Source organism: Oncorhynchus mykiss, chromosome 3 (genome assembly GCF_057628025.1).
Source record: "Oncorhynchus mykiss isolate SJ-2025 chromosome 3, ASM5762802v1, whole genome shotgun sequence".
In the NCBI taxonomy this organism is placed as follows: Eukaryota; Metazoa; Chordata; class Actinopteri; order Salmoniformes; family Salmonidae; genus Oncorhynchus; species Oncorhynchus mykiss.
This window is the reverse complement of record NC_143024.1, coordinates 85875637-85902988: the sequence shown is the minus strand read 5'-3', so window position 1 is coordinate 85902988 and position 27352 is coordinate 85875637. Positions and strand designations below refer to the sequence as shown.

At 45.0% G+C, this 27352-nt stretch overlaps 1 protein-coding gene across 4 annotated transcripts in view; it reads right to left on the bottom strand.

The window, feature by feature from the left end:
- LOC110504735 (ubiquitin carboxyl-terminal hydrolase 9X) overlaps nt 1–27352 on the bottom strand; it is a 71890-nt gene that overhangs the window by 7220 nt on the left and 37318 nt on the right. For all 4 annotated transcript variants that reach the window (XM_036975174.2, XM_036975176.2, XM_036975173.2 and 1 more), the window contains 23 exons: nt 25314–25444; nt 24893–25171; nt 24665–24790; nt 24404–24541; nt 19880–20046; nt 19504–19612; nt 14703–14849; nt 14276–14422; nt 13790–13997; nt 13393–13613; nt 12925–13115; nt 12503–12676; nt 10263–10404; nt 8270–8473; nt 7402–7972; nt 6204–6327; nt 5725–5959; nt 5350–5479; nt 4964–5149; nt 4594–4814; nt 2545–2633; nt 2123–2279; nt 1706–1918 (listed from right to left, as the gene is read on the bottom strand). In XM_036975174.2, coding sequence (XP_036831069.2) covers nt 1706–1918; nt 2123–2279; nt 2545–2633; nt 4594–4814; nt 4964–5149; nt 5350–5479; nt 5725–5959; nt 6204–6327; nt 7402–7972; nt 8270–8473; nt 10263–10404; nt 12503–12676; nt 12925–13115; nt 13393–13613; nt 13790–13997; nt 14276–14422; nt 14703–14849; nt 19504–19612; nt 19880–20046; nt 24404–24541; nt 24665–24790; nt 24893–25171; nt 25314–25444 — 4310 coding nt within the window. The remainder of the gene's footprint in view (nt 1–1705; nt 1919–2122; nt 2280–2544; nt 2634–4593; nt 4815–4963; nt 5150–5349; nt 5480–5724; nt 5960–6203; nt 6328–7401; nt 7973–8269; nt 8474–10262; nt 10405–12502; nt 12677–12924; nt 13116–13392; nt 13614–13789; nt 13998–14275; nt 14423–14702; nt 14850–19503; nt 19613–19879; nt 20047–24403; nt 24542–24664; nt 24791–24892; nt 25172–25313; nt 25445–27352) is intronic.

Genomic DNA, 27352 nt, shown 5'->3' with positions numbered 1-27352 from the left:
TTTCAAAGATCATTTGTAAAAATCCAAAAAACTTCAGATTTTCATTGTAAAAGGTTTATACACCGTTTCCCATGCCCAACAATTAATGAGCATGCACTTGTGGAATGGTCGTGAAGACAGCTAGGCAATTAAGGTCATAGTTATGAAAACGTAGGACACTAAAGAGGTCTTTCCACTGACTCTGAAAAACACAAAAAGAAAGATGCCCTGCTCATCTGCGTGAACGTGCCTTAGGCATGCTGCAAGGAGGCATGAGGACTGCTGATGTGGCCAGGGCAATAAATTGCAATGTCTGTACCGTGAGAGGCCTAAGACTGAGCTACAGGGAGACAGGACGGATAGCTGATCGTCCTCGTAGTGGCAGACCACGTGTAAAAACACCTGCACAGGATCGGTACATCCGAACATCACACCTGAGCAACAGGTACAGGATGGCAACAACAACTGCCCGAGTTCCACCTGGAACGCGCAATCCGCAATAGGCTGAGTGAGGCTGGACTGAGGGCTTGTAGGCCTGTTGTAAGGCAGGTCCTCACCGGCAACAAAGCCGCCTATGGGCACAAACCCATCGTCGCTGGACAAGACAGAACTGGCAAAAAGTGCTCTTCACTGACGAGTCGCGGTTTTGTCTCACCAGGGGTGATGGTTGGATTCAAGTTTATCGTCGAAGGAATGAGCGTTACACCGAGGCCTGTACTCTGGAGCGGGATCGATTTGGAGGTGGAGGGTCCGTCATGGTCTGGGTCAGACTGAGCTTGTTGTCATTGCAGGCAATCTCAACGCTGTGCTTTACAGGTTAGACATCCTCCTCCCTCATGTGGTACCCTTCCTGACATGACCCTCCAGCATGACAATGCCACCAGTCATACTACTCATTCTGTGCGTGATTTTCTGCAAGACAGGAATGTCAGTGTTCTGCCATGGCCAGCGAAAAGCCCGGATCTCAATTCCATTGAGCACATCTGGGACCTGTTGGATCGGAGGGTGAGGGCTAGGGCCATTCCCCCCAGAAATGTCTGGGAACTTGCAGGTGCCTTGTTGGAAGAGTGGGGTAACATCTCACAGCAAGAACTGGTAAATCTGATGCAGTCCATGAAGAGGAGACTTAACGCAGCGGTGACCACACCAGATACTGACTGTTACTTTTTGACCCCCCCCCTTTGTTCAGGGACACATTATTCAATTTCTGTTAGTCACATGTTCAGTTTATGTCTGTTGTTGAATCTTGTTATGTTCATACAAATATTTACACATGTTAAGTTTGCTGAAAATAAAACGCAGTTGACAGTGAGAGGACGTTTCTTTTTTTTACTGAGTTTAGTATTGTAGGCAAGTTCCTTGTTTCCACATATACCCTGATGAAGACAGCTTGCCTGTCGAAACGTTGGACATTACATTTTTGCATCTGAGCTCCTAGAGTGTGTGGCTCTCCTTTATTTTCACGGTTTCCACTCCGCTAGCCAGCGCCTAAATAGGGGTGCGTTTCTTTTTCCTCTACATTGTTTCCACATTACCTTGACTCTGTAGGCAAAAACCACCAAGGTCAGAATGGTGCATCTTTCCCAAAATACATTATCTGAGACTATCACTACTTCAACTACCACCATTTAAGTCATGCATCCATGTTAGATATTACCTTTGGGTTGTATGTGTGTGTGTCGTATAGTGCCTGTGTGTGTGCGCGCGCATTTGGTGCGAGTGTTACCTCCTCGGGGCAAAGTTCGCAGGCCTTGGCCAGGGTCATACGTGCAGAGTGCGAGCGCTCCAGGAAGTACCCGTTGGAGGTCTCGTTGCTCTGGACGGGTGGAGACCAGTTGTTGTAGGTGTACTGAGGGTTCCCTGTGTAGGGTCTCCTCTCCAGCTCATCCCCCAGCCACTCCACCGCCCAGGTCCACTTACGCTTCAGGTCCCCGTTACTCTACAGACAAAGAGAGACAGAGACACAATTTGTAAGAGTGCTTATGAATGACTTTTTCCTTGCATTGCAATTAAGAATTCTGAAATGGAGATTCATTTTTATATATACTCAAACCACCGGCGGGCCAGATTTAAATCGCCTCGTGAGCCGGATTGGACTTGAGTTTGACATGTGGTCTAGTGCATAGTGTTGTCTCTGTTGTACCTGTAGGATCTGGTAGGCAACAGAGCAGCTGCTGAACAGGGCCACCATGCACTTGATACACTGGTAGGCCCGTTTCTGGTAGTGGTTCTTGGAGCGCTGGATGGTGTCAAACAGGCCGTCCCTGTCGTCTGGTATACCCTTCAACACGTTGTGGATCCTACACAGATACACAGGGAGAGAGGGAGGTCAGATAGAACAGGGATGATGTTGGCTCGCAAAATAGAAAATTAGCCAGAGAGGAAACACCAACCAGTGAAACCGGCCATATTCCTATTCCTAGAAGGCTACAGTGTGTGTCTGAAGAACCATGAAGAAGTTACTTCAAGTCTGATGTGTTGGCACTAGTTTGGGACAAAACCCTGCATCCAGTGTGTGATCTTTCCCAGACCAAAGACGTGATAATGTCCTGAGTATGACGTTACCTGTGTGTCTGCCAGGAGTCCTCGATGAGCAGGATCTGCAGCAGCAGGTCCAGGTAAGGCCTCAGCTCGTAGGTGTAGGAGTACGCCACCTGGTGGATAACAAAACACACATTATCAATAAGATCTAACACACAGAAATATGAAAAACACCACTTGGGAGGTAGAGGACTAGACCAATGGCTTCTGAGATGATGTGTTTTCTAGTGATGTTGGCTGCCCACTGGGGTATATGGGCCTAGGGTGGTTATTACCTGCCATAGCAACTCAATTGAGTACGTTGACGATTACTGGGGGTATGTTTATATATACACACAGTACTAGTCAAAAGTTTGGACACACCTACTCATTCCAGGGTTTTTGAGCCAATAAGCTGTGTTATGACAAGGTAGGGGTGATATACAGAAGATGCCCCACATTATGGCAAGAACAGCTCAAATAAGCAAAGAGAAACGACAGTCAATCATTACTTTAAGACATGAAGGTTAATCAATTTCTTCAAGTGCAGTCGTAAAAAAACCATCAAGCACTGTGATAAAACTGGCTCTTATGAGGACCGCCACAGTAAAGGAAGACCTAGAGTTAACGTTACCTCTGCTGCAGAGGATAAGTTCATTAGAGTTACCAGCCTCAGAAATGTAATCCCAAATAAATGCTTCACAGAGTTCAAGTAACAGACACATCTCAACATCAACTGTTCAGATGAGACTGTGTGAATCAGGCCTTCGTGGTCGAATTGCTGCAAAGAAACCACCACTAAAGGACACCAATAATAAGAAGAGACGTGCTTGGGCCAAGAAACACGAGCAATGGACATTAGACCGGTGGAAATCTGTCCTTAGGTCTGGAGTCCAAATTTGAGACTTTTGATTCCAACCCAAAAATATCTTGTCACGGTGTCTTTGTATTCCAATTGCCATCGATAAAAGTGCAATTGTGTTCTTCGTCTGTAGCTTTGCCTGCCCATACAATAACTCCACCATGGGGCACTGTGTCCACATTGTTGACATCAGCAAACCACTCGCCCACATGACATCATACACGCTGTCTGCCATCTGCCTGGTACAGTTGAAACCAGGATTAATCCATGAAGAACACACTTCTCCAGCGTGCCCGTGGCCATCAAAGGTGAGCATTTGCCTGAAGTTGGTTACGACACCGAACTGCAGTCAGGTCAAGACCCTGGTGAGAACGACGAGCACACAGATGAGCTTCCCGGAGAAGTTTGACAGTTTGTGCAGAAATGATTCCGTTTGATCAGCTGTCCAGGTAGCTGGTCTCAGACAATCCCGCATGTGAAGAAGCCGGATGTGAAGGTCCTGGGCTGGCGTGATTACACGTGGTCTGTGTTTGTGAGGCCGGTTGGAGGTACTGCCAAATTTTCTAAAATGACATTGGAGGTGACATGGTAGAGAAACGAACACTCAAATCTCTGGCAACAGCTCCGGTGGACATTCCTTCAGTCAGTATGCCAATTGCACGCTCCCTCAAAACTTGAGACATCTGTGGCATTGTATTGTGTGACAAAACTGCACATTTTAAAGTAGCCTTTTATTGTCGCCCGCACAAGGTGCACCTGTGTAATAATAATGTTGTTTAATCAGCTTATTGATATGCCACACCTATCAGGTGGATGGATTATCTTGGCAAAGGAGAAATGCTCACTAGCAGGGATGTCAACACATTTGTCCACAAAATCTGAGAGAAATAAGCTTTTTGTTCGTATGGAACATTTCTGTGATCTTTTATTTCAGCTCATGAAACATGGGACCAACTCTTTACATGTTGCGTTTATATTTGTTCAGTGTATATACAGGGTCAGTCAGTTCCAGTACCATATTGACAACGTGTAGGGATACTGGATCGATAGAGGTAGATATGTATAGGTGTAAGGTGACTCGGCATCAGGACATGATAAACAGTGTAGCAGCAGTGTATATGATGAGTGTGTATTTAGAGTCAGTATAAATGTGCATATTATGTGTGTGTGAGCAAATAATGGAGTGTTTGTGTGTGAGCATGTGTGTGTGATTCAGCAGTTTTAACCCTTACCTGCCAGAGCAGCTCTGATAGCACAGTGGAGGAGAACTGAGGATTTTCCCAGCAGCTGAAACGCAGCAGCTTGACTGTCTCCTCTGAGTTGCTGCAGTCCTCGATGATCTTCTTCACGTAGCTGGTCCTAACAAAAAGGATCTCTCCCACCAGCTGCTGCACAGGCATCACCGGGGTGGTCTGGTTGGCATCGCCGTACGGGTTAGGGAGAGGGGGGTTACCTGGGAGAGAGAGAGAGAGACCGAGAGAAAGAGATGAAGGCCTTTTCTCAATTGCATACAAAGAATACAACCCAGCTGATAATGGTTTGTCTTTGGTTCTCAGGGTTAACAGACAGAGGTCACCACCTCTGACATCTGTGTGAACTCACCATTGATGGATGACTGCATGCGTGCGGCCACATCACAGCAGCGCACCAGCTGGGAGACCACGGTGTAGAGTTTCCCCAGCTCTGCATACTGGTACTTGATGGGAGGACCGGGTCCCTCGTCTAGAGCCACCAGCATGAAGGTAGCTGGGACACTCAGCTTCAACAACTGAGTCTTCTCTGCCAGCCCTGGAGAAGGGAAGGAGAGAGGGCAGGAGAGCAAGAGGGAGGGAGGGAGGGGAGGGAGGAGAAAGTGAGGCATGAAGAGAAATGTGTCTGTCCATTGCTGCCCACTAAAGTGGAAGGAATAGCCAGTGAGCCATACACTCTCTACCCATTAATCAAGGAGTTGTCAGAGTAGGTGTGCATGACAGGAATGTTTTCCTTACCTAGGTTGGCATACATGACGAAGAGGTTGAAGTACTGCTGCAGGTGTCGGCCATGCTCTGACACCTCTCTCCTGAGGAGGTTCAACACAGCCCTCAACAGATGGTCACTGAGACGCAGGTTATCACACGCCTGACCCAGACAGACAGACAGACAGAGAAGTTTAACACATACTCCACAAGACCAGAGTAAGAGTGCTTTGTATGGGTCATTCTCAGTATACATGAAACGGGGGAAACACTTGAAAACTGAAGCCGAAAATAAGACAATTCCAGGAAGTACTAAACACCTCACTGATAGGCAGTTTCTGTTTTAGGACCAGGAGAACCAGTCATTCACCATTTTGTTTTTTAGGCCCAGGAGAAACAGTCATTCACCTGTGATTGGGTGGAGGCGCTGGCAGGGGATGCTGTGGGCGGGGGGCAGGGTCCGTCTTGAAGGGAGAAGTGTGCGATGAAGACGATGAGTTTGGCGAACGCGCCCCGGACCTCAGCGCTGGGGCACTCCAGCAGGTACTCGGAGAAGCGGTTGGCATAGGCAAACAGGATGTTGTGTGCAAACCAGTAGCGTACATTCTTACTGTGTCTCAGCAGGACACACAGCGCATCATACCTGGAGATGGAGAAAGAAACAGATATACACCGTGGTTTAAGGACAGGGGTGAGAGATTTAGATGGAGAGAGAATGACGCAAGGTAGAGTGGAGAGAAAGAGAGACTGTAGAGACGGGGATAGATGCAGACAGTTGTGAGAGAAAAGGAAAACAAAGAGAATAAGAAAACAGAAAGATGATTCACTCCACTCCATATATGAACACAGGTCAAGGTTGAAAGGTCAGACAGATCGACAGAACTCACCAGTCACTGGCGGCCCCCCTCACTACTTTCTTGGTGTGGAAACCAGTGCTAAAGAGGAACCTAGCAGCCAGCTGAACACTTATCATAGCCATCTCTTCTGCATCGGGCAGTAGATGGTCTTGTCCTGATACAACCACACAACATAAAACATCGGTTCAGACTTCAGTCACAACTTAACGTCAGACTTCCCTACTGGAACGTTTCAATAAAAACATTGGTCATACATTTTTCTTAACGAAAATGAAGGTTTCCTCAGTGGATGCAAATTATTATGAAGAAACCTGGAGCGCCAGAGACTAGCCAATTCTTGATCTTCACACAGGGAGTTATTTCAATTTCAGAGTTAATGTGCGAGTCACTCACTGGAGCAGAATCCTAAAATGTCACTGTTTAAATAGAGCCCTATGACCACATCTGCTGCTTACGCCTTAATAACAGGCTGACATTGGAGACATTAACGATAAGAGTTGCCCGTTCGCACACAAGACACCAAAAAGAAACCAGCACCACATACATACATAATTGATGAGCTGCAGCATTTCATCCCAACCAAGTGCTTTTACACTGATGGCTAACCCTGCAGTAGTTAGTTAATTTGCCAGCCAGCCAGCCAGATGGATAGATAGACGTATACCCTGGCCTGGCTGGCTGGTTGCATTAATAATGCATTGGCTCATATTAACTTCGTAAGTCAGAGGATATTGCCACAGCCATCCTATACTCTCCCTCTCTATGTAACTCTCCAAGAGAGTGGTGAATCTGTATGCATGTTACCAGTGGTAAGATTAAAAAGGTATATATTTATTTGATTAAATATTGAAAGGAATTAAAATATCAGCTATTAAAACATGGCAAAAGTCTTCTATCGTTATTACAGTGATAAAAGGTATTTTTATGGCACTACTGGGGCTACTGTAATGGCTGAGAGTTAGCTATACTAAGGAGTGAGGCTGGGCCTTTCACAGTGCACAAATTACAAAAGCAGATCACTGTGAAAGCAATCTCTCTTCTTGGGTTGTACACAACAGAATGGCTCTACAGTGGAAAAATGTCCACGTAGAGCCATGACCAGCAAGGGCCAAAACAAGAGGGAACAAAGGAGACAAACGGAACCTCAGTGTAGCACCAACAGCACCTGCCTTAAATAGAGCTCTAGAAGGTATATTGAAACCAGTGTGTGTGTGTGTGTTCCACGTACCTGGCGGAGGGTTTAAATAGACACTGTTACAGGTCAGAAGTTTCTTAACAAACTGGAAATACTCCAGGCTGTATTGCATACGGTTGTGCATGAACTGCACGTTCTGCTTGCGCACGCTGCACTCGATCACGTTGGGCATCTTGACCTGGTGCGACGGCTTGTTGTTGGACGAGGACGAGATGGTCAGCTCCTGGATGTACTTGACCAGCTCACTGTCCTTGTCCAATGAGTCCATGCGTTCGTAGAAGAGGATGTAGGCATTCCACCAGCGTTTCTGGCGCCGGTAGGACATCCTCTTCATCATGTGGTCAAACACCTCTCCCATGTACTCCCCTCCGAAGCACTGGTTCTTCATCTCCTCCTCGTCGTCCATCTTGCACTCAGTCACGTCGCCGTCGTCAAACTTATACCAGCGGTTCCGCTCGCCGTCGGCCACGCCCACGTTCCTCTGCGTGATGTAGGAGTAGTAGTGTCCGCCGCTGGCCTGGCCTGAGTGGACCAGCACCCCCACCAGGCGGTACTTGGAGCTGCCCGGGGGCTCTGGATCAGAGGGCTCGTTCTGCTGGATCACCTGGTGGCAGGACACCATACGGATGATCAGTTTAGTAAAGAAATAATTCAGTGTATTGCCATATCTGTATTTATCGCAATAATTGATGTTCCAGTGAACCACAATTGGTTCATTTAAAAAAGGGACAGTTTAAATGTGGTCCCATCTGAATTACATCAAATATTTCAGATATTTGAAATGAGATCGACCACTACGTCATTATGAACACATGAAAATGTATTCAATTTTTACACCCCCAGTATTCATTTTTACACCCAATAATGTAATAATCTGTGTGAACATCATGCCATCCTTAACCTGGTTCTCTGGGTTGACGTCGTCCCCCTCCAGCTTGGCCACCCCGGCTACAGTGTAGGGCTCCATGTCCAGCTCCCTGGGGAACTCAAAGTAGTCGTTGAACTTGATGGCACACTCCCTCTCCCAGTCGTAGTCAAACCTCTTCAGCTGGATGGCCAGCACTGGGGGAAGCTTCTTGATCAGCAGACGCTTCACTGTGTCCACCTGGAGGGAGGAAGGGAAGAGGACCAACCTGTTACTGCTACTAGTCTTCTACCTATAGGGGGGAAGAGGACCAACACATTCCTGCTACTACCCATGAAATCCTACAGGAAAGTACAGTGCATTCGGAAAGTATTCAGGCCCCTTGACCTTTTCCCACATTTTGTTACGTTACGGCCTTATTCTAAAATTGATTACATTTTTTTACATTTTTTTTACTCAATCTACACACAACACCCCATAATGACAAAGCAATTTTTTTGAGAAAATGTCTGCAAATGTATTGAAAATAAAAAACAGAAATACCTTAAATTACATAAGTATTCAAACCCTTTGTCAGAAGACTCCACAAAGAGCTCAAATGCATCCTGTTTCCATTGATCATCCTTGAGATGATTCTACAATGTGATTGGAGTCCACCTTTTAGTAAATTCAATTGATTGGACATGATTTGGAAAGGCACACACCTGTCTATATAACGGTCCCACAGTTGACAGGGCAGGTCAGAGCAAAAACCAAACCATGAGGTCGAAGGATTGTGTCGAGAGACAGATGTGGAGAAGGGTACCAAAACATGTCTGCAGCATTGAAGGTCCCCAAGAACACAGTGGCCTCCATCATTCTTAAATGAAAGAAGTTTGGAAGCACCAAGACTATTCCTAGAGCTAGCCGCCCAGCCAAACTGAGCAATGATGGTCACTGAGAGCTCCAGAGTTCCTCTGTGGAGATGGTTGTCCTTCTGGAAGGTTCTCCCATCTATGCAGCACTCCACCAATCAGGCCTTATGGTAGAATGGCCAGACAGAAGCCATTCCTCAGTAAAAGGCACATGACAGCCTCTCTTGGCGTTTGCCAAAAGGCACCTAAAGGACTTTCAGACAATGAGAAACAAGAATCTCTGGTCTGATGAAACCAAGACTGAACTCGTTGGCCTTAATGCCAAACGTCACGTCTGGAGGTAACCTGGCACCATCCCTACGGTGAAGCATGTTGGTGGAAGCATTATGCTGTGGGGATATTTTTCAGCGGCAGGGACTGGGAGACCATGAACTGAACAGAGCAAAGTACAGAGAGATACTTGATGAAAACCTGCTCCAAATTCTCAGGACCTCAGACTGGGGCCAAGACAACACAGGAGTGGCTTCGGGACAAGACTATGAACGTCCTTGAATGGCCAAGCCAGAGCATGGAATTGAACATCTCTAGAGACCTGAAAATAGCTGTGCAGCGACACTCCCCATCCAGCCTGACAGAGCTTGAGAGGATCTGCAGAGAAGAATGTGAGAAACTCTCCAAATACAGGTGTGCCAAGCTTGTAGTGTCATACCCAAGAAGACATGAGAATATAATCACTGCCAAAGGTGCCTCAACAGTGCTGAGTAAAGAGTCTGAATACTTACGTAAATGTGATCAGTTTTTTTTATTTTTAATACATTTACAAAACTTTCTAAAAAACAGTTTTTCCACTTTGTCATTATGGGGCAGTGTTTAGATTGATAACAGGAACAAAAACTATTTAATCCATTTTAGAATAAGGCTGTAACGTAACCAAATGTGGAAAAGTCAAGGGGTCTGAATACTTTCCGAATGCACTGTAGCTGGTTGGAAAAAGATGTGACTAGAATATATTATTTGGAGTGGTTCAGAAATAGACTACACAGTAGACCTACCACAGTTAAACAACCAAACAGCTGTGTGCTTCAGAGCAGGACTACCCCAGTTAGGTCTCTCCGGCTCAGACAGATATCAGTATTCACGTCGCTGACTAATCAGGCCAAAGTCAGTTGTCTCACCTTCTTGTTGCACTTCTCACAGTGGTATGCGTTGGCTCCCTCCAGCAGGTCTCCTTTAACATACTGCTCCATAGAGTCCAACAGGTTCTGGTGGTTCCTGATGTCTACATTCAGAGTGGTGAACGACTCCTCACACTCATATCTGGAGCACGCACACATGCACAGACACGCGCGCGCACAGACACGCGCACGCACAGACACGCGCACGCACAGACACACGCACACACAGACACACAGTATCCACATAAGTTATCACCAACACTGTAGCAGCCTCATTAAACCTAGGGCTGGGCGACATATCAAATTAATTTGATTAATTCTAATATATGTTTTTGCGCGATATTCCAAATGCCTGTATCGCAATAATCAAGGTTGTTATTTTGAATTTTTATGAGCGTTTTATGTCCGCTTGTTCTCATGTTGTATTTTTGGTCTCGTCTCCTTCGTTCCTCTGTGCTGTCTGCACCTTCCCATTTACACCAGAGATCTGTATAAATGACAGGATGTCTCCGCCCTAACACTGGGAGTTGTTGTCCCAAAGGCGTGAAGGCAGGTCGACAAGCTTAGGTCCAAAATAAACCCATAGAAACGCATAGGCTTGTTTTTGGGCAAATTTCAGTTCGCCTCTTTTTCTATGTTCTACACACACACACCAAGCCCCTCCCCCTGCCTCTCACGCCAACAGAGTTCTGACAACGGTTTCAACTCGCTATTTGCATTTGAGGTTTGGTCCTACAGAATCGGTGATATTGACACCAAAACACATTGAGACATTATTTTACTGTAGTAAGGGGAAGTTAAAAAGGGTATTGCTAGACAAGGTTATGTCTCAACTACTCAAAATGCGCGCAGAGTAGACACTACTTAAACGAGAGTATAAATGAACATTGAATCTGGAAAATGAATGTTCAGTTTGTCGCTAGCAGCATTTTAGACAGACTGTCTAGTTTGTGTTTTATGAATGTGCAATAAGTATAAAACACAATTACATAAGGAATTGGCAACTCGTTCTCATTCTGAGAAACAAGGTAGGCCACTTGATTTAAACATCTGAACCAAGTGGACAGGCTAACATGCTTTTCAAACAGTTGGAGACAGACAGAAGGGCGTGTTCATAACAACTCAACTGTTCAACCTTGTCATCTTGCAAATAGAGCCAAGTTGGCTAAACTTAAAGATTAGCTGGCTAATCACTAGCACGAGGGCTTGAGAGATTGTTGATGAGACCGGTGTTCATTTTCTATAGCCTAATACCTGCTACAAGAAGCTAGTTGTTATAAGTGAACGTGCATTATGCATGGTTCTAGATAAATTTGTAACAAAAAAGTGCAATATCATAGACTTGAGAGCCAGATCAGCGATTATTGCACCCCCAAAAATATTATTGCACCATCTTCACTAGGTCCTTTGCTGTTGTTCTGGGATTGATTTGCACTTTTCGCACCAAAATACGTTCATCTCTAAGACACAGAGCGCGTCTCCTTCCTGAGTGGTATGACGGCTGCGTGGTCTCATGGTGTTTGTACAGATGAACGTGGTACCTTCAGGCATTTGGAAATTGTTCCCAAGGATGAACCAGACTTGTGGAGGTCTACAATTTTTTGTTAAGCAAAGAGGCACTGAGTTTGAAGGTAGGCCTTGAAATACATCCACAGGTACACCTCCAATTGACTCAAATGATGTCAATTAGCCTATCAGAAGCTTCTAAAGCCATGACACCAGTTTCTGGAATTTTCCAAGCTGTTTAGAGGCACAGTCAACTTAATGTACATTTCTGACCCACTGCAATTATGATACAGTGAATTATAAGTGAAATAATCTGTCTGTAAACAATTGTTGGAAAAATGACTTGTGTCATGCACAAAGTAGATGTCCTAACCGACTTGCCAAAACTATAGTTTGTTAACAAGAAATTTGCTGTGGTTGAAAAACAAGTTAACGATTCCAACCTAAGTGTATGTAAACTTCCGACTTCAACTGTAAATCGTGAATTGCCCAAATCGAGATATCAAATGTTATGTCATATCGCCCAGCTCTAATTAAACCACTACAAACAATCTCCCTCTGTGCAGAAATTGACATTTTCAAATCAATTATCCTGAGGTTCGCTAACAATAAGGATTAGTCCATGCTGCCCCTATACCTGATCTCAAGTCAGTTTCACATAATCCCCTCTAATGGTTAAGATTATGACTATAATTGATTTCAGATATTTTCCTAAGGCGCGGTTTGTGTGTTACCTATGTGGGCACCCCTGGCAGATCTTCTGGTCGGCGAAGGATCCCCCCAGCACCTTGCTAAGCATGGCCGGGTGACCCAGGGCCTTCAGAGCCTCGTCCAGACTGTCCACTAGGGAGTTGAAGAACTCCAGGGCATCGTGCTGCTCTCGCAGGTTCACCGGCTCACCCCATAACCTACAAGAGGGGAGGGGGTGAGGTTAAGTGGGTGAGGTTAGAAGAGATGGTGGGAGAGAGGGACGGGAGATGAGAGAAAGGTGGAGAGTAGCACTTTTGGGACTAAACCATTGGTTCCATTGTACAGGGCAAACTAAATCCAGCGTAGGTCATGTATTTGATCGTATTTAACATAGTGGTACATATTTGACCCATCTTTTTCCTCCCAAACCAGGTAAATCAATTGCTCCCCTCCAGTCTCCACTGACCTGAACTGTTTCCAGAAGCCCCGGGGTACGTAGTACTGCAGTCTGGAGGAGGCCAGGTGACCAAAGATGACCTGTAGGTGGCGCAGCACCCCAATGTTGTACTCCTTCCTGTCCTCCGACTTACTGAGCGACGGCTTGTCGTCAAACTGGTGGTTATAGCTAAACACCTCATCCCGCGGGTCTGCGTTACTCTGTAGGAGGCCGAGGGACACAGAGTTAAGCTGGGTCCTGTTCAGTAGGACACAATGGGGGGAAAAAATGTCAAACCACACATAGTGTGTAAATGAAAACACCCCACATATCCAGTGCCATGAAAGTGTCTCAGCTAAGGAGTTGATTTCAGATTATGATTAACCTATGAACGCCTGACAGTATCAACTGCAGTTTTTTAAATGAAGCAGACGAAACACGGATCAACCAACAAACAATTAAAACGTCAATCCTATGACCAAACCAGTTCCTTGTTACCTCGCTCTCCTGCTTCTCGTCGCCGGACATGTCATCGTCCACGTCGGTGCCGGTGCCCTCGATGGCCAGGATTCCGTCGCGGATGGGAGGGATCATGTAAAGCTGCTGGATGACTGAGTTCATGTAGCAGGTGGCCCCGGCGTTCTTCAGCCCCACAAAGCCTTTAGTGGGCCGCGGCCCCACCGGAGGGAGATACTCCCACTCTGTCAGAGCCTCACAACCTGTTGATCAAACCGCGACAATAATATTTATATGTGGGCTTCACACCTGACAGGGGAGGGGAGGCAACGACCTGGGTCAAATGTCTCAAATATTTTGAGGTAGGCTTCACTTGGAGCTTCCATTGGTTCCACTGTCCAGGGCAACAAATCATTAAAATCAATGAATCTATGAATACCTAGGTAGTACATGTCAGTGAGCATGTTGACGATCTGCTTGAGGTTCCGGACACAGCTCACTGACAGAGCCACCAGCAGCTCGAAGCCTGCGTTGATGGAAGCGGGGCTGCTACAGACAGGGATGGCCTGCTCCATAGGGAACTCCCCACTCTTCATGTACTGCAGGTACACGTTAGACGCTGGGAAGATGAAGTCGTCCATCAACTCCTGAAGGGAAGGGAGAGAGAGATAGGGACAGAGTTAAAACAGGGTAAGAAAGTAACATTTACGGCTTGCAACATTTATTACAGCCACATTCAGATGTGAAGATCAATATTTTTTGTTGTTTTAGCGTTGTTTATCACCACATAAGATCATGCTGGAAGCCTCTGGCGGGCCAAATCAAATATTGGTTGTCGAGGGCCAAGTTCAGCCTCCAGGCTCCACTAATGTCGTTGAATAAGTACAAAGATTCATTTCAATACAAAATGGATGTGCCAGCCTACCTTGATGAGGTTGGCCCCTCCATTCTCACAGCCAATGTAGTACTTCTTCTCTGGTGTCTGGAAGGCCAGCAACTCCTTGGTAACTCCGATGTGTCCCTCCAGGATGGTCTCCTCAACGCCCGTCTCCCCTGTCCTCTTCACCTCATCCTGGGACAAACACACACACGCAGAGACACATTCACGCAGAGACGTCACAACCAGGGTCCTATTCATTAAGCACCAATCAAAAGCAAACAGAGGGACTACATGGACTTGTCATATACCAACCGCTAGCTTTTGTTTTCCTTTGATTAACATCTGCTGTGTGCCCTAATGAACACAGCCAAGCTCTGACCGAGGCCTAGAATCTCGGCCATTAACCTCTACACAAAGCTCAGGGCGGTTATTCACGATTACACAACGTCAGGTTTGAACAACGTAGTCGTACCCTGATCTTCTTCAGCCAGTCGATCTCGTTGTTGAGCAACACCTCTGCGTTGGGCAGGTTGATGTTGCTGTTGTAGGCGTAGTTCAGGAGGTGCCTGAGCAGGGTGAAGTAGTCCCCAGCATGCTTGGCCCGCTCTTTAGCTGTGCTCTGGAAGACAAGTCAATTAACATTAGTATAGGGTGTCCAATCAAAAACACCATCTTTTATAAATCTTTTTTTAAACATATTTTTCTCCCCAATTTCGTGGTATCCAATTGTTTTAGGTAGCTACTATCTTGTCTCATCGCTACAACTCCCGTACGGGCTCGGGAGAGACGGAGGATGCATGACTTTCAACCTTCGATACACATCCCAACCAAGCCGCATTGCTTCTTAACACAGTGCGCATCCAACCAAGCCGCACTGCTTCTTAACACAGTGCGCATCCAACCCGGAAGCCAGCCGCACCAACGTGTCGGAGGAAACACCGTGCACCTGCTTGGCGGGCCGTGCACTCCGCCCGGCCCGCCACAGGTGTGCGATACCGGCCAAGACTTCCCTAACCCGGACGACGCTAGGCCAATTGTGCGTCGCCCCACGGACCTCCCGGTCGCAACAGAGCATGGGCGCGAACCCAGGGTCTCTGGTGGCACAGCTAAGGGCGCTGTAGTACAGCGCCCTTAACCACTGCGCCACCCGGGAGGCCAAAAACACCATCTTTTAACCAATAGGTAAAATAATGTTTATTGTGTAGATAGTCCTTTTAGGAAAACCAAATGGTCCATACCTCATGTCACTATCACAACCCGTTGAAAAGTTATTGGAGTTTTTACCCTTGTAGGAAGGACTAAAATCAATGGAGGCCAGAGAAAAAAGGTGGTTAAAAACCTGGAAAATATCATGGCGTCAGCGATGCTGGATGCCGTGAGAGACTTAAGGCTACCTGACAGGCTTACTATTGAACCCGTCATCTTTCTTAAATCCGGAAGACATAAAAACAACATATAGAGAAAGATAAGATCGATATCATTGTGACATTTTGTATTTTCATATTTTAGTAAACACTGTTCATATTAAAGCGAAGTTTGAAAAAAATAACAGAGGACTTCTTACAAAAACAAGCTTATCATCTCGGTGAAATTTCAACGGAACACTGAGTGTACTGCAAGCTTTTTTACATTTAATTCAGCGTGTGTCTTGCTAATTTTACTATTTTGCAACCCATGGGGAAAGAAATTGGAATACGACGACCATAAAATGCAAAATCCTCCAAAGTTTAAACAAGAAAGCGGCACCTCCGTCAACAGAACTCAGTGCTTAACGGATGTATTAGGTTAGGTTAATGACTTGTTAAGAGAATGATCCCACTGAACGATTTCAGAACACGAAGAATCACGTGTCTTGATAAATTGTATTTCATAACATGAGGAAGTGAAAATGTCATCCCCAAAGCGCGTTTTCAACCACTCTGGGCAGAGTGGGCGGACACCTAATTAGTGCTGTGCTTTACCCATGTTTTAACTTGCAGGTTGTTGACTGGATCAAAATGAGGCGTGGTGGGGACGAGGCTAGAGCTGTGGTGGTCCTGAAATTTTGTCAGAAAGTGATCGTCAAGCAAATAACATCCAGTCTCACGCTAATTTAAGGTTAATTAAAAAAACACATTTAGTATCTCTTGGCACTGATGCAGACCTTAGGAACATCTACATTTTAAAAAGTCTAATAAATCCATGTAATATAGCCTACACCTTCACAATGAATCCATTATTTGTTATGGACAGGTCTAAAGAAAATGTAGTCTCATTAACAAATTGACGAGCACTTGATAATGCCTCAAATTTCCCGGCGGCATCCCCTTTTTAGGTCATCTGGTCTTTCTCAGAGGCTACAAGTGAAGACCGACATGTCCTTGTACAACTCCGAGGTGCATATTGAAAACATTGGAAGAACTGTCCACATTTACTTTTTGTCAGCCAACAAGATGAGTAGGACTCACGAACAGCAAAAGCACTAGCCCATGTCAATCTACTATCCCCCAAAGTACAAGAGTTGACCTGTTCTATTCTGTGCACAAAATATTCCAAACATCCCAAATGAATACAACCAGTCACATCAGAAAAAACTTTAAGCAATGTGGCTGATGCAACAGATTAGAACATTTATCTTAAAATGTTGATAGCCTAATAGTTTATTTCTTCACATTATAAACCGAGCAATGCACACACGGCAGTAGGCTATAAGCACAAATGTTCCATTAGCGGGAAAACACCATTCTCAAAAATGAACGCAAATGCAATTATCCATGAAATGCTTTAATTATTATTATGGTGCATTTTTATGGTGAAAATTATCTTCCCCCAAACTTGAAACTCACATGCTGCGCATGTATGCCAGTTAGGTTTTTACACCTGTTGTAATGCGGATTAATGTGCTCCAATTTAAGAATTGATTTATTTGGTCACTTTAGTTGTGATACAAACCTTATCAAAACATATAGGGCTATGGGCTAGGCTACCTGAGATGTGCGACTATTATTTGAAAAAGTAAAAAAATATATAATGCATTTGCTGTTTCTTGCCTTACTGCACACAAGCTGGGCATCATTCACAAGTTATATATCATTTACAAGTGATAGGCTAATATTGTCACCCATCAGACTACTTGATGTAATCTACTTGATGTAATCTTGTCTGTACATATACTAAATAATATGTGTGACATTTGATTCGATTTAGAATGGACCATTATCATGCACCTGTCTCGAAAACGGGCAGGGGGAAAAAAATAAACGTAATCTATGCACTCAAATACCTTATGGAGGATGCTTTCCCGTGGTTAATTTTCATGCCAGCCAGGTGGGCTACTGTTGTAAAGAGAAGCAATGTACTTAATATTAGGAAAGTTGAGAAATAAATACAGTAGGCCTAGCCTGCAGAAAGCTGATAGAATTCTCCTATTTTTAGTAGAGGCCATCACTGTTTTCTCATGCAATTGCATAGCCTATAGAAATGTTGAGCAACGTGAGCTCTCATGAAGTGTTTGATTAGATGTTTGATGACATTTGCATTGACGTCAAAGTGATTAGAGGGACAATAGAGTTCTGAGTACCAGGCAGTTATCAAGTTTGGTAGGCTACTAATCACCATCAGCAGCATCAGAGCTTGGAGAAAACCAATTACCGTGACTAAACGATCATGTGGAATTTGACTGAAGTCATGATTCGTGACCGTCAGTGTGGCGGTAATACGATCCCCGTAAAAGCTATAGGCGTGGCCAAGGGTGTGGTCACCGACCTAGACTTTTTGAGGCCCTCTTGGCTGCAGAGACAAAATGCTGCTGTTTTAAAGCTAGTTTCCTGCAATTATACACATTTTGCCATGGGGCTGAGAGAACATTTGCAGATTTAAAGTGAATTTCCTGCAATTCAACACATTTTGCGAGTGTTCTTATGCTATTTGAGTGACTCAAACATCATTACAAAAACAATGGGGACTCCATGTTATGACAAAAAATATCTCAATGCATAATCTTTTGGATTTTAGAATTGTCTAGCTATGATTGTTCACTCTCAAAGATGACCTTATAAAAAAAGATAAGACCTATCTTTTCTGCATACTTTATATTTTTGGTAATTTAAATCTACACTGTACATAGTCCATCGGTAAATAGCCCACCCAATTTACCTACCTCATCTCCATACTGTTTTTATTTATTTACTTCTCTGCTCTTTTGCACACCAGTATCTCTACCTGCACATGACCATCTGATCATTTATCACTCCAGTGTTAATCTGCAAAATTGTAATTATTCACCTACCTCCTCATGCCTTTTGCACACAACGTATATAGACTCTTTTTCTCCCTCTTTTCTACTGTGTAATTGACTTGTTTACTCCATGTGTAACTCTGTGTTGCTGTCTGTTCACACTGCTATGCTTTATCTTGGCCAGGTCGCAGTTGTACATGAGAACTTGTTCTCAACTAGCCTACCTGGTTAAATAAAGGTGAAATAAAAATAAATAAAATACACTGAAAACATTACCATATTAAAATTGGAATAAAGCTGGTATTACTTCCTCAAAAATGAATCTAAGATAACTCAAGAAATCAAATTAAATATTGATGTTTTTGCCAAGGAGGTTTTAGTTACACAATATTACATCTAGCTAAGGTGTTTGGTGCAGTATTTTTCAAGTAAAAAAATGTGAACCGTCTTATGTAAACAAAGTCAGATCTGCTGGGCAGGTCTGTCTCACTGTCGTGTTAGCGGGCAAGTGAGCATTGACGAAATCAAAACCCAACATTCAAGCAAGTCATGACGAACTCACTTACAAAATTCAGTTTTGGACGAGAATGACTTTACTACACCTTGTAGTAAATTTACACTAGAATAAATGTTTGACTAATATCGATGCCACATAGGCCGTTTTCTATCAGAGAAGTTAATTGCCTTCCAATGCGCTTCAAAAAGCTGTTGAAAAGCCAGGAAAACCAAGGAACAGCTTTCTAAACACCTCCTTTATACTTCCTTCCTCCCCTTCATTTGAAGTGATCACTGATAGGTGAAAGCTATGATAGAAGCTATTCTTCTTCTTCTTATTATTTGGGAGTTACTTCAACAAATTAAGGCCGTAAGGGTACATTCAATCTATTTTAACAGGGCCATAATTGCAGTGATCATAATGAACATTTCAAAGCACTCATGTAAGAGAGAGGTGCGGCTACGTACCCCCAGCACAGTGAAGAGAGAGGTGTGGCTACGTACCCCCAGCACAGTGAAGTGCGGCTACGTACCCCCAGCACAGTGAAGTGCGGCTACGTACCCCCAGCACAGTGAAGAGGAGGGTGATGAAGAAGAGGAGGGGTCGGTGGCCCATGCAGCACCTGGTGGCCATAAGGAAGAACTGCTCCTGGGCCATCTGACGAACTGACCTGGAAATAGATCAGAGAACACAATTAAACCACAGACAAACTAATCCATCAAACTGACCTGAGGACAGATCAGAGAGGACCATTATTACCATAGACACAGATAGCCCCACATGCTCGTCCACTACACAAAGCAGTTAAGACAAAAACCACTGTAGTAAACCAGCGGCAAACATCCTTGAGGATTGGCAGGCTTTTGTTCCAGCTCAACACTAAAACATCTGCTCGACAGACAGTCAAGACAGACAGACAGCAGGGGGGGGAACATACTTGCTGTGACAGTGCAGTAGCAGGTCTATGATGAAGGTCTGCCAGGCCTTCTCCTTACTGAGTGTGTCCAGAGCGGTGGGCAGCAGGGCAAAACACAGGGTCATGACCTCCAGGGCCTCACAGCACACCTGCTCATCCTCCCCGTCCGGCTCCTTAACCACGTTCGTCTGTAGAGGGGGAGAATACACACACACACACCGCTGTGAGTTTACAAAACACAAACCACTTCTCTGTATTTCAGGAGATAGGCAGCAGGTGCACAGTGCACATAATCAACCTATTAGTCAGTTCAGTAGGCACCAAACGAGCACACACACAATCATCCCACTAGTACGACAGACAAACACTCAAATGTGACTGTTCAGGCCAAACAAAAAGATCTGTGACTGTAAAACCTTCCCCAACCAGAAACCGTGGATTGATGGCAGCTGTCGTGCAAAACTGAAAGCGCAAACCCCTGCTTTTAAATCAGGGCAAGGCGACCGGAAACATGACTGAACACAAACAGTGTAGCTAGTCCCTCCGCAAGGCAATCAAACGAGCTAAGCGTCAGTATAGAGACAAAGTAGAGTCGCAATTCAACGGCTCAGACACGAGAGGTATGTGGCAGGGTCTACAGTCCATCACGGACTACAAAAGAAAAACCAGCCCCGTCGCGGACCACCATGTCATGATCCCAGACAAACTAAACAACTTCTTTGCTCGCTTTGAGGTCAATACAGTGCCAATGACACAGCCCGCTACCAAAACCTGCGGGCTCTCCTTCACTGCAGCTAACGTGACTAAAGCATTTAAACGTGGTAACCCTCGCAAGGCTGCCGGCCCAGACGAGCTTGAGCTTGCGCGGACCAGAGCTTGCGCGGACCAGCTGGCTTGTGTGTTTACGGGCATATTCAATCAATCCTTATCCCAGTCTGCTGTTCCCACATGCTTCAAGAGGGCCACCATTGTTCCAGTTACCAAGAAAGCTAAGGTAACTGAGCTAAATGACTAATCGCCCCGTAGCACTCACCTCCGTCATCATGAAGTGCTTTGAGAGACTAGTCAAGGATCATATCACCGACACCCTACACCCTAGACCCACTCCAATATGCTTACCGACCCAATAAGTCCACAGACGCCGCAATCGCAACCACACTGCACTCTGCCCTAACCCACCTGGACAAGAGAAATACATATGTAGGAATGCTGGTCATCGACTACAGCTCAGCATTTAACACCATAGTACCCTCCAAGCACATCATTAAGCTCGAGGCCCTGGGTCTCGACTCTGCCCTGTGCAACTGGGTCCTGGACTTCCTGACGGGCCACCCCCAGGTGGTGAGGGTAGGTAACAACATCTCCACCCCGCTGATCCTCAACACTGGGGCCCCACAAGGTTGCGTTCTCAGCCCTCTCCTGTACTCCCTGTTCACTCATGACTGTGTGGCCATGCACACCTCCAACTCAATCATCAAATTTGCAGACGACACTACAGTGGTAGGCTTGATTACCAACAACGACGAGACGGCCTACAGGGAGGAGGTGAGGGCCCTCAGTAGAGGTCGACCGATTATGATTTTTCAACGGCGATACCGATTATTGGAGGACCCAAAAAAAAGCCGATACCGATTAAAATCTGCCGATTTGTATTTATTTGTAATAATGACAATTACAACAATACTGAATGAACACTTATTTTAACTTAATATAATATCAATACAAGTCCATTTAGCCTCAAATAAATAATGAAACATGTTCAATTTGGTTTAAATAATGCAAAAACAAAGTGTTAGAGAAGAAAGTAAAAGTGCATAATGTGCCATTTAAAAAAGCTAATGTTTACGTTCCTTGCTCAGAACATGAGAACATATGAAATTTGGTGGTTCCTTTTAACATGAGACTTCAATATTCCAAGGTAAGAGGTTTTAGGTTGTAGTTAATATAGTCCTATAAATACTATTTCTCTCGATACCATTTGTATTTCACTATTGGATGTTCTAATAGGCACTTTAGTATTGCCAGTGTAACAGTATAGCTTCCGTCCCTCTCCTCGCACCTACCTGGGCTCGAACCAGAAACACATTGACAACAGCCACCCTTGAAGCATCATTACCCATGCAGAGCAAGGGGAACAACTACTTCAAGTCTCAGAGCTAGTGACGTTTGAAACGCTACTAGCGCGCACCCAGCTAACTAGCTAGCAATTTCACATCGGTTACACCAGCTTAATCTCGGGAGTTGATAGGCTTGAAGTCATAAACAGCGCAATACTTGAAGCACAGCGAAGAGCTGCTGGCAAAACGCACGAAAGTGCTGTTTGAATGAATGCTTACGAGCCTGCTGCTGCCTACCATCGCTCAGTCAGATTGCTCTATCAAATCATAGACTTAATTATAACATAATAACACACAGAAATACGAGCCTTTGGTCATTAATATGGTCAAATCCAGAAACTATCATTTCGAAAACAAAACTTTTATTATTTCAGTGAAATACGGAACCGTTCTGTATTTTATCTAACGGGTGGCATCCCTAAGTCTAAATATTCCTGTTACATTGTACAACCTTCAATGTTGTCATAATTACGTAAAATTCTGGCAAATTAGTTCGCAACGAGCCAGGCGGCCCAAACTGTTGCATATACCCTGACTCTGCGTGCAATGAACGCAAGAGAAGTGACACAATTTCACCTGGTTAATATTGCCTGCTAACCTGGATTTCTTTTAGCTGAATATGCAAGTATGCAAATATGCAAGAAAGGCATTGGTGTTTATGGTTAGGTACAGTCGTGCAAAGATTGTTCTTTTTTCACAAATTAGCTTTTGTTAAATAATCCCCCTGCGTTGCATCGATTATATGCAACGCAGGACACGCTAGATAAACTAGTAACCAACCATCAACCATATGCAGTTAACTAGTGATTATGATTGATTGGTTGTTTTTTATAAGATAAGTTTAATGCTAGCTAGCAACTAACCTTAGCTTCTTACTTAATTCGCGTAACAGGCAGGCTCCTCGTGGAGTGCAATGTAAGGCAGGTGGTTAGAGCGTTGGACTAGATAACTAAGATTGCAAGATTCAATCCCCCAAGCTGACAAGGTAAAAATCTGTCGTTCTGACCCTGAACAAGGCAGTTAACCCACCGTTGCTAGGCCGTCATTGAAAATAAGAATGTGTTCTTCACTGACTTTCCTAGTTAAATAAAGGTGTAAAAAAATAAAATAATAATAATAATAATAATATCGGCCAAATCGTTATCCAAAAATACCGATTTCCGATTGTTATGAAAACTTGAAATCGGCCCTAATGAATCGGCCATTCAGATTAAATCGGTCGACCTCTAGCCCTCAGAGTGTGGTGTCAGGAAAATAACCTCACACTCAACGTCAACAAAACAAAGGAGACGATCGTGGACTTCAGGAAACAGCAGAAGGAGCATCCCCCTATCCACATCGACGGGACAGTAGTGGAGAAGGTGGAAAGAGAAGTACACATCACGGACAAACTGAAATGGTTCACCCACACAAACAACATGGTGAAGAAGGCGCAACAGCGCCTCTTCAACCTCAGGAGGCTGAAGAAATTCACCAAAAACACTCAAACTTTTACAGATACACAATCGAGAGCATCCTGTCGGCTGTATCACCGCCTGGTACGGCAACTGCTCCGCCCACAACCGTAAGGCTCTCGCCAGAGGGTAGTGAGGTCTGCACAACGCACATCATTGTGAGCAAACTATCTGCCCTCGAGGACACCTACAGCACCCGATGTCACAGGAAAACAAAAAGATCAAGGACAACAACCACCCGAGCCACTGCCTGTTCACCCCGCTATCATCCAGAAGGCGAGGTCAGTACAGGTGCATCATAGCTGGGACCGAGAAACTGAAAAACAGCTTCTAACAGCCACCACTAACATTGAGTGGTTGCTGCCAACATACTGACTCAATCTCTAGCCACTTTAATAATTAACAATTGCATGTAATAAATGTATCACTTTAAACTATGCCACTTTATATAAATGTTTACATACCCTACATTACTCATCTCATATGTATATACTGTACTCTATACCATCTACTGCATCTTGCCTGTGCTGTTCGGGCCTTCGCTCATCCATATATATTTTTATGTACATATTCTTATTTATTCCTTTACACTTGTGTGTGTATAAGGTAGTTGTTGTGAAATTGTTAGATTACTTGTTAGATATTACTGCATGGTTGGAACTAGAAGCAAAAGCATTTCGCTACACTCACATTAACATCTGCTAACCGTGTGTATGTGACAAATAAAATTTGATTTGGCAGGCCAAAACACAACAAACAGATCTGTGACTGTACAGGCCAAACATAAAACACCAACCTTGTATCAAGGAAGAAGATACACTGACAACAAACACTTGTGTCAATACAAATAAACACGCACCACCCCACAACAATGTATCTGCACACTCCAATCTCCTCAGGCTGAGACCAAAATAAAAGCAGACATCAATCAATGGACTGATGATGGAGAGATAAGCAGCCGCACAAGTAGGTACCTTCTCATAGATTTTGCTGATCTCTTCATTGGAGCTGAAGACCAACTGTATGGTGCCACAGCCTGAAGCCCATGCTATCTTCTGCACCGCCCGGATCACACAGATCTCAGGGATATACTTCGACGCCTGGAAGAAGTTCTGGGAGGGATGGGGAAAGACTTCAATTAGAGGAGATATTACCGTAAATAACATAGCAACATGTCTCTCTATTTCTTATTATGCTTTCTCTTCAGTCCCTCCCTCCCTCCCTTCCCCTCTAACCTCGTCAGAGATCTGTTGGGCCAGGCGTATAGCTACATTGCGGAGCATGCACTCAGAGGCAGGGTTGGGGAGGTTCTGCAGGGCACTCTGGAGGACCAAAGCCTGGTCGTGAGTGGCCTGGTTAATCTGAAGGGAGAGTGGATGTTAACATCAACATGGCTGTCACAATCCTAGTTCACACGCATGTGTTTGTATGTGTGTGTGCGTATAACTGAGTAACTAACTAACCGGTGAGACGGGTGTGGTCCCCTCAGCGTTGGGCTGGCAGGCCTCGGCCACAGCTTTGACGTGTCCGAACCCAACAGCGGTGAGCAGCAGTTTGCCGATCTTAAGAGCGTTGAGGTACGCCCCTCGCCGCGTCTCCATGTCGGCCGACGGCAGGAAGTTGTTCCGCGTGAGCATGCTCAGTACCAGCGGTAGCCCGCCACTCTTCAGGAAGTTGTACTGGAAGTCGCTGGCGTCCTCACCCAATGTGGAGCTGGCTGGCATGAGCAGGGCATACACCACCTGAGGAGGGGATGGGAAGAGAGATATACATGCACAGTGGAACTGGTCAACAGAGAGCAAAGTGTAGACCACCTGCTATGGTAATGATGTGACACTCAAATCGGCAACGACTACACACACACACACACAGAATGAAACCCACCTCTATGAGGTAGAGGACTTGTGATGGCGAGGGGCCAAAGAAGCGTGAGTCCAGTGTTGGGCTGAGGCCGTTCTCTCCCAGCTTGGCATGGTCCAGACATACACCACGCAGGCTCTCCACGGTACTGTTATCTACATAAAACATCAACAGGTTCTATACTGTACGGTCATCTACACAATCAACAGGTTCTATACTGTACGGTCATCTACACAATCAACAGGTTCTATACTGTACGGTCATCTACACAAAACATCAACAGGTTCTATACTGTACGGTCATCTACACAATCAACAGGTTCTATACTGTACGGTCATCTACACAATCAACAGGTTCTATACTGTACGGTCATCTACACAAAACATCAACAGGTTCTATACTGTACGGTCATCTACACAATCAACAGGTTCTATACTGTACGGTCATCTACACAATCAACAGGTTCTATACTGTACGGTCATCTACACAAAACATCAACAGGTTCTATACTGTACGGTCATCTACACAAAACATCAACAGGTTCTATACTGTACGGTCATCTACACAATCAACAGGTTCTATACTGTACGATCATCTACACAAAACATCAACAGGTTCTATACTGTACGGTCATCTACACAAAACATCAACAGGTTCTATACTGTACGGTCATCTACACAAAACATCAACAGGTTCTATACTGTACGGTCATCTACACAATCAACAGGTTCTATACTGTACGGTCATCTACACAAAACATCAACAGGTTCTATACTGTACGGTCATCTACACAATCAACAGGTTCTATACCGTACACTCACTGACCAGTTTATTAGGTACACCACCCCGTTTAGGAAAATGGATCGCTCCTACAGACAGTGAGTACTGTAGCCATGGCTAGCTATATAAAGCAGGCAGACCGGCTTCGAGGCATTCAGTTACATTTCGATTGAACGTTAGAATGGGCAAAACGAGTGACCTAAGCAACTTTGAGCGCGGTATGATTGTCGGTGCCAGACGCGCAGGATCCAGTATCTCCGAAAAGGCTGCCCACCTGGGAATTTCACCCACAACAGTGTCTAGAGTTTACAGAGAATGGTAAAACAAACTAAACATATTCAGTAAACAGCAGTACTGTGGGCCAAAAACAGCTCATTGATGGAGGGGGGGGGGGGGGGGGGGGGGGTCGAAGGAGAATGGCATGTATCTTGCAAGCTAACAGGCGGACCACGAACAGACAAATAACGGCTCAGTACAACAGCGTTGTGAAAAACGACATCTCAGAACACACAACTCGACGGTCTGTGTCACGGATGGGCTACTGCAGCAGACGACCACACCGGGTTCCACTCCTATCAGCTAAGAACAAGAAGCGGCTCCCGTGGGCACGCGATCACCAACACTGGACAAATGAGGAGTGGATAAACATTGCCTGGAACATGACAGTGAGTTCAGTTTACTTGAGTGGCCTGGTCAGTCCCTAGACCTCAACCCAACAGAGCATCTATGAGATGACATGGAACGGGCTGGTCACAGAATGTACCACCGTCCAATCTGCAGCAATTGGACCAACATGCCTGTGGAACCTTTCTGAAGAATTCAGGCTGGTCTGGAGGTCCGAAACGGTACTAGATGTGTGTACCTAATAAACTTGCCGGTGAGTGAGACATTTTGTCTACCAAGACTAGAAGAGATCACAGGGGAGTCTCAAAGGATCATAGGGGGTTTAAAGTGTGTGTCTCAGTCACTAGATCTCAACCCAATTGAACACTTATGGGAGATTCTGGAGCGGCGCCTGAGAGTGTTTCCCACAACCATCAACAAAACAACAAATTATGGTATTTCTTGTGCAAGAATGGTGTTGCATCCATCCAATAGTTCCAGGCGCATTGAAGCTGTTCTGGTGGCTCATGGTGACCCCTATTAAGACACTCAATTGATGTTTCCTTTATTTTTTATTAGTTACCTGTATATCGGTCATATACACATCTCACATTTATCCACCCGTGCTGGCTTGGTAAAAATCTTTGAGAAAAATATAGCATTGTCATGAGAGAAACCCA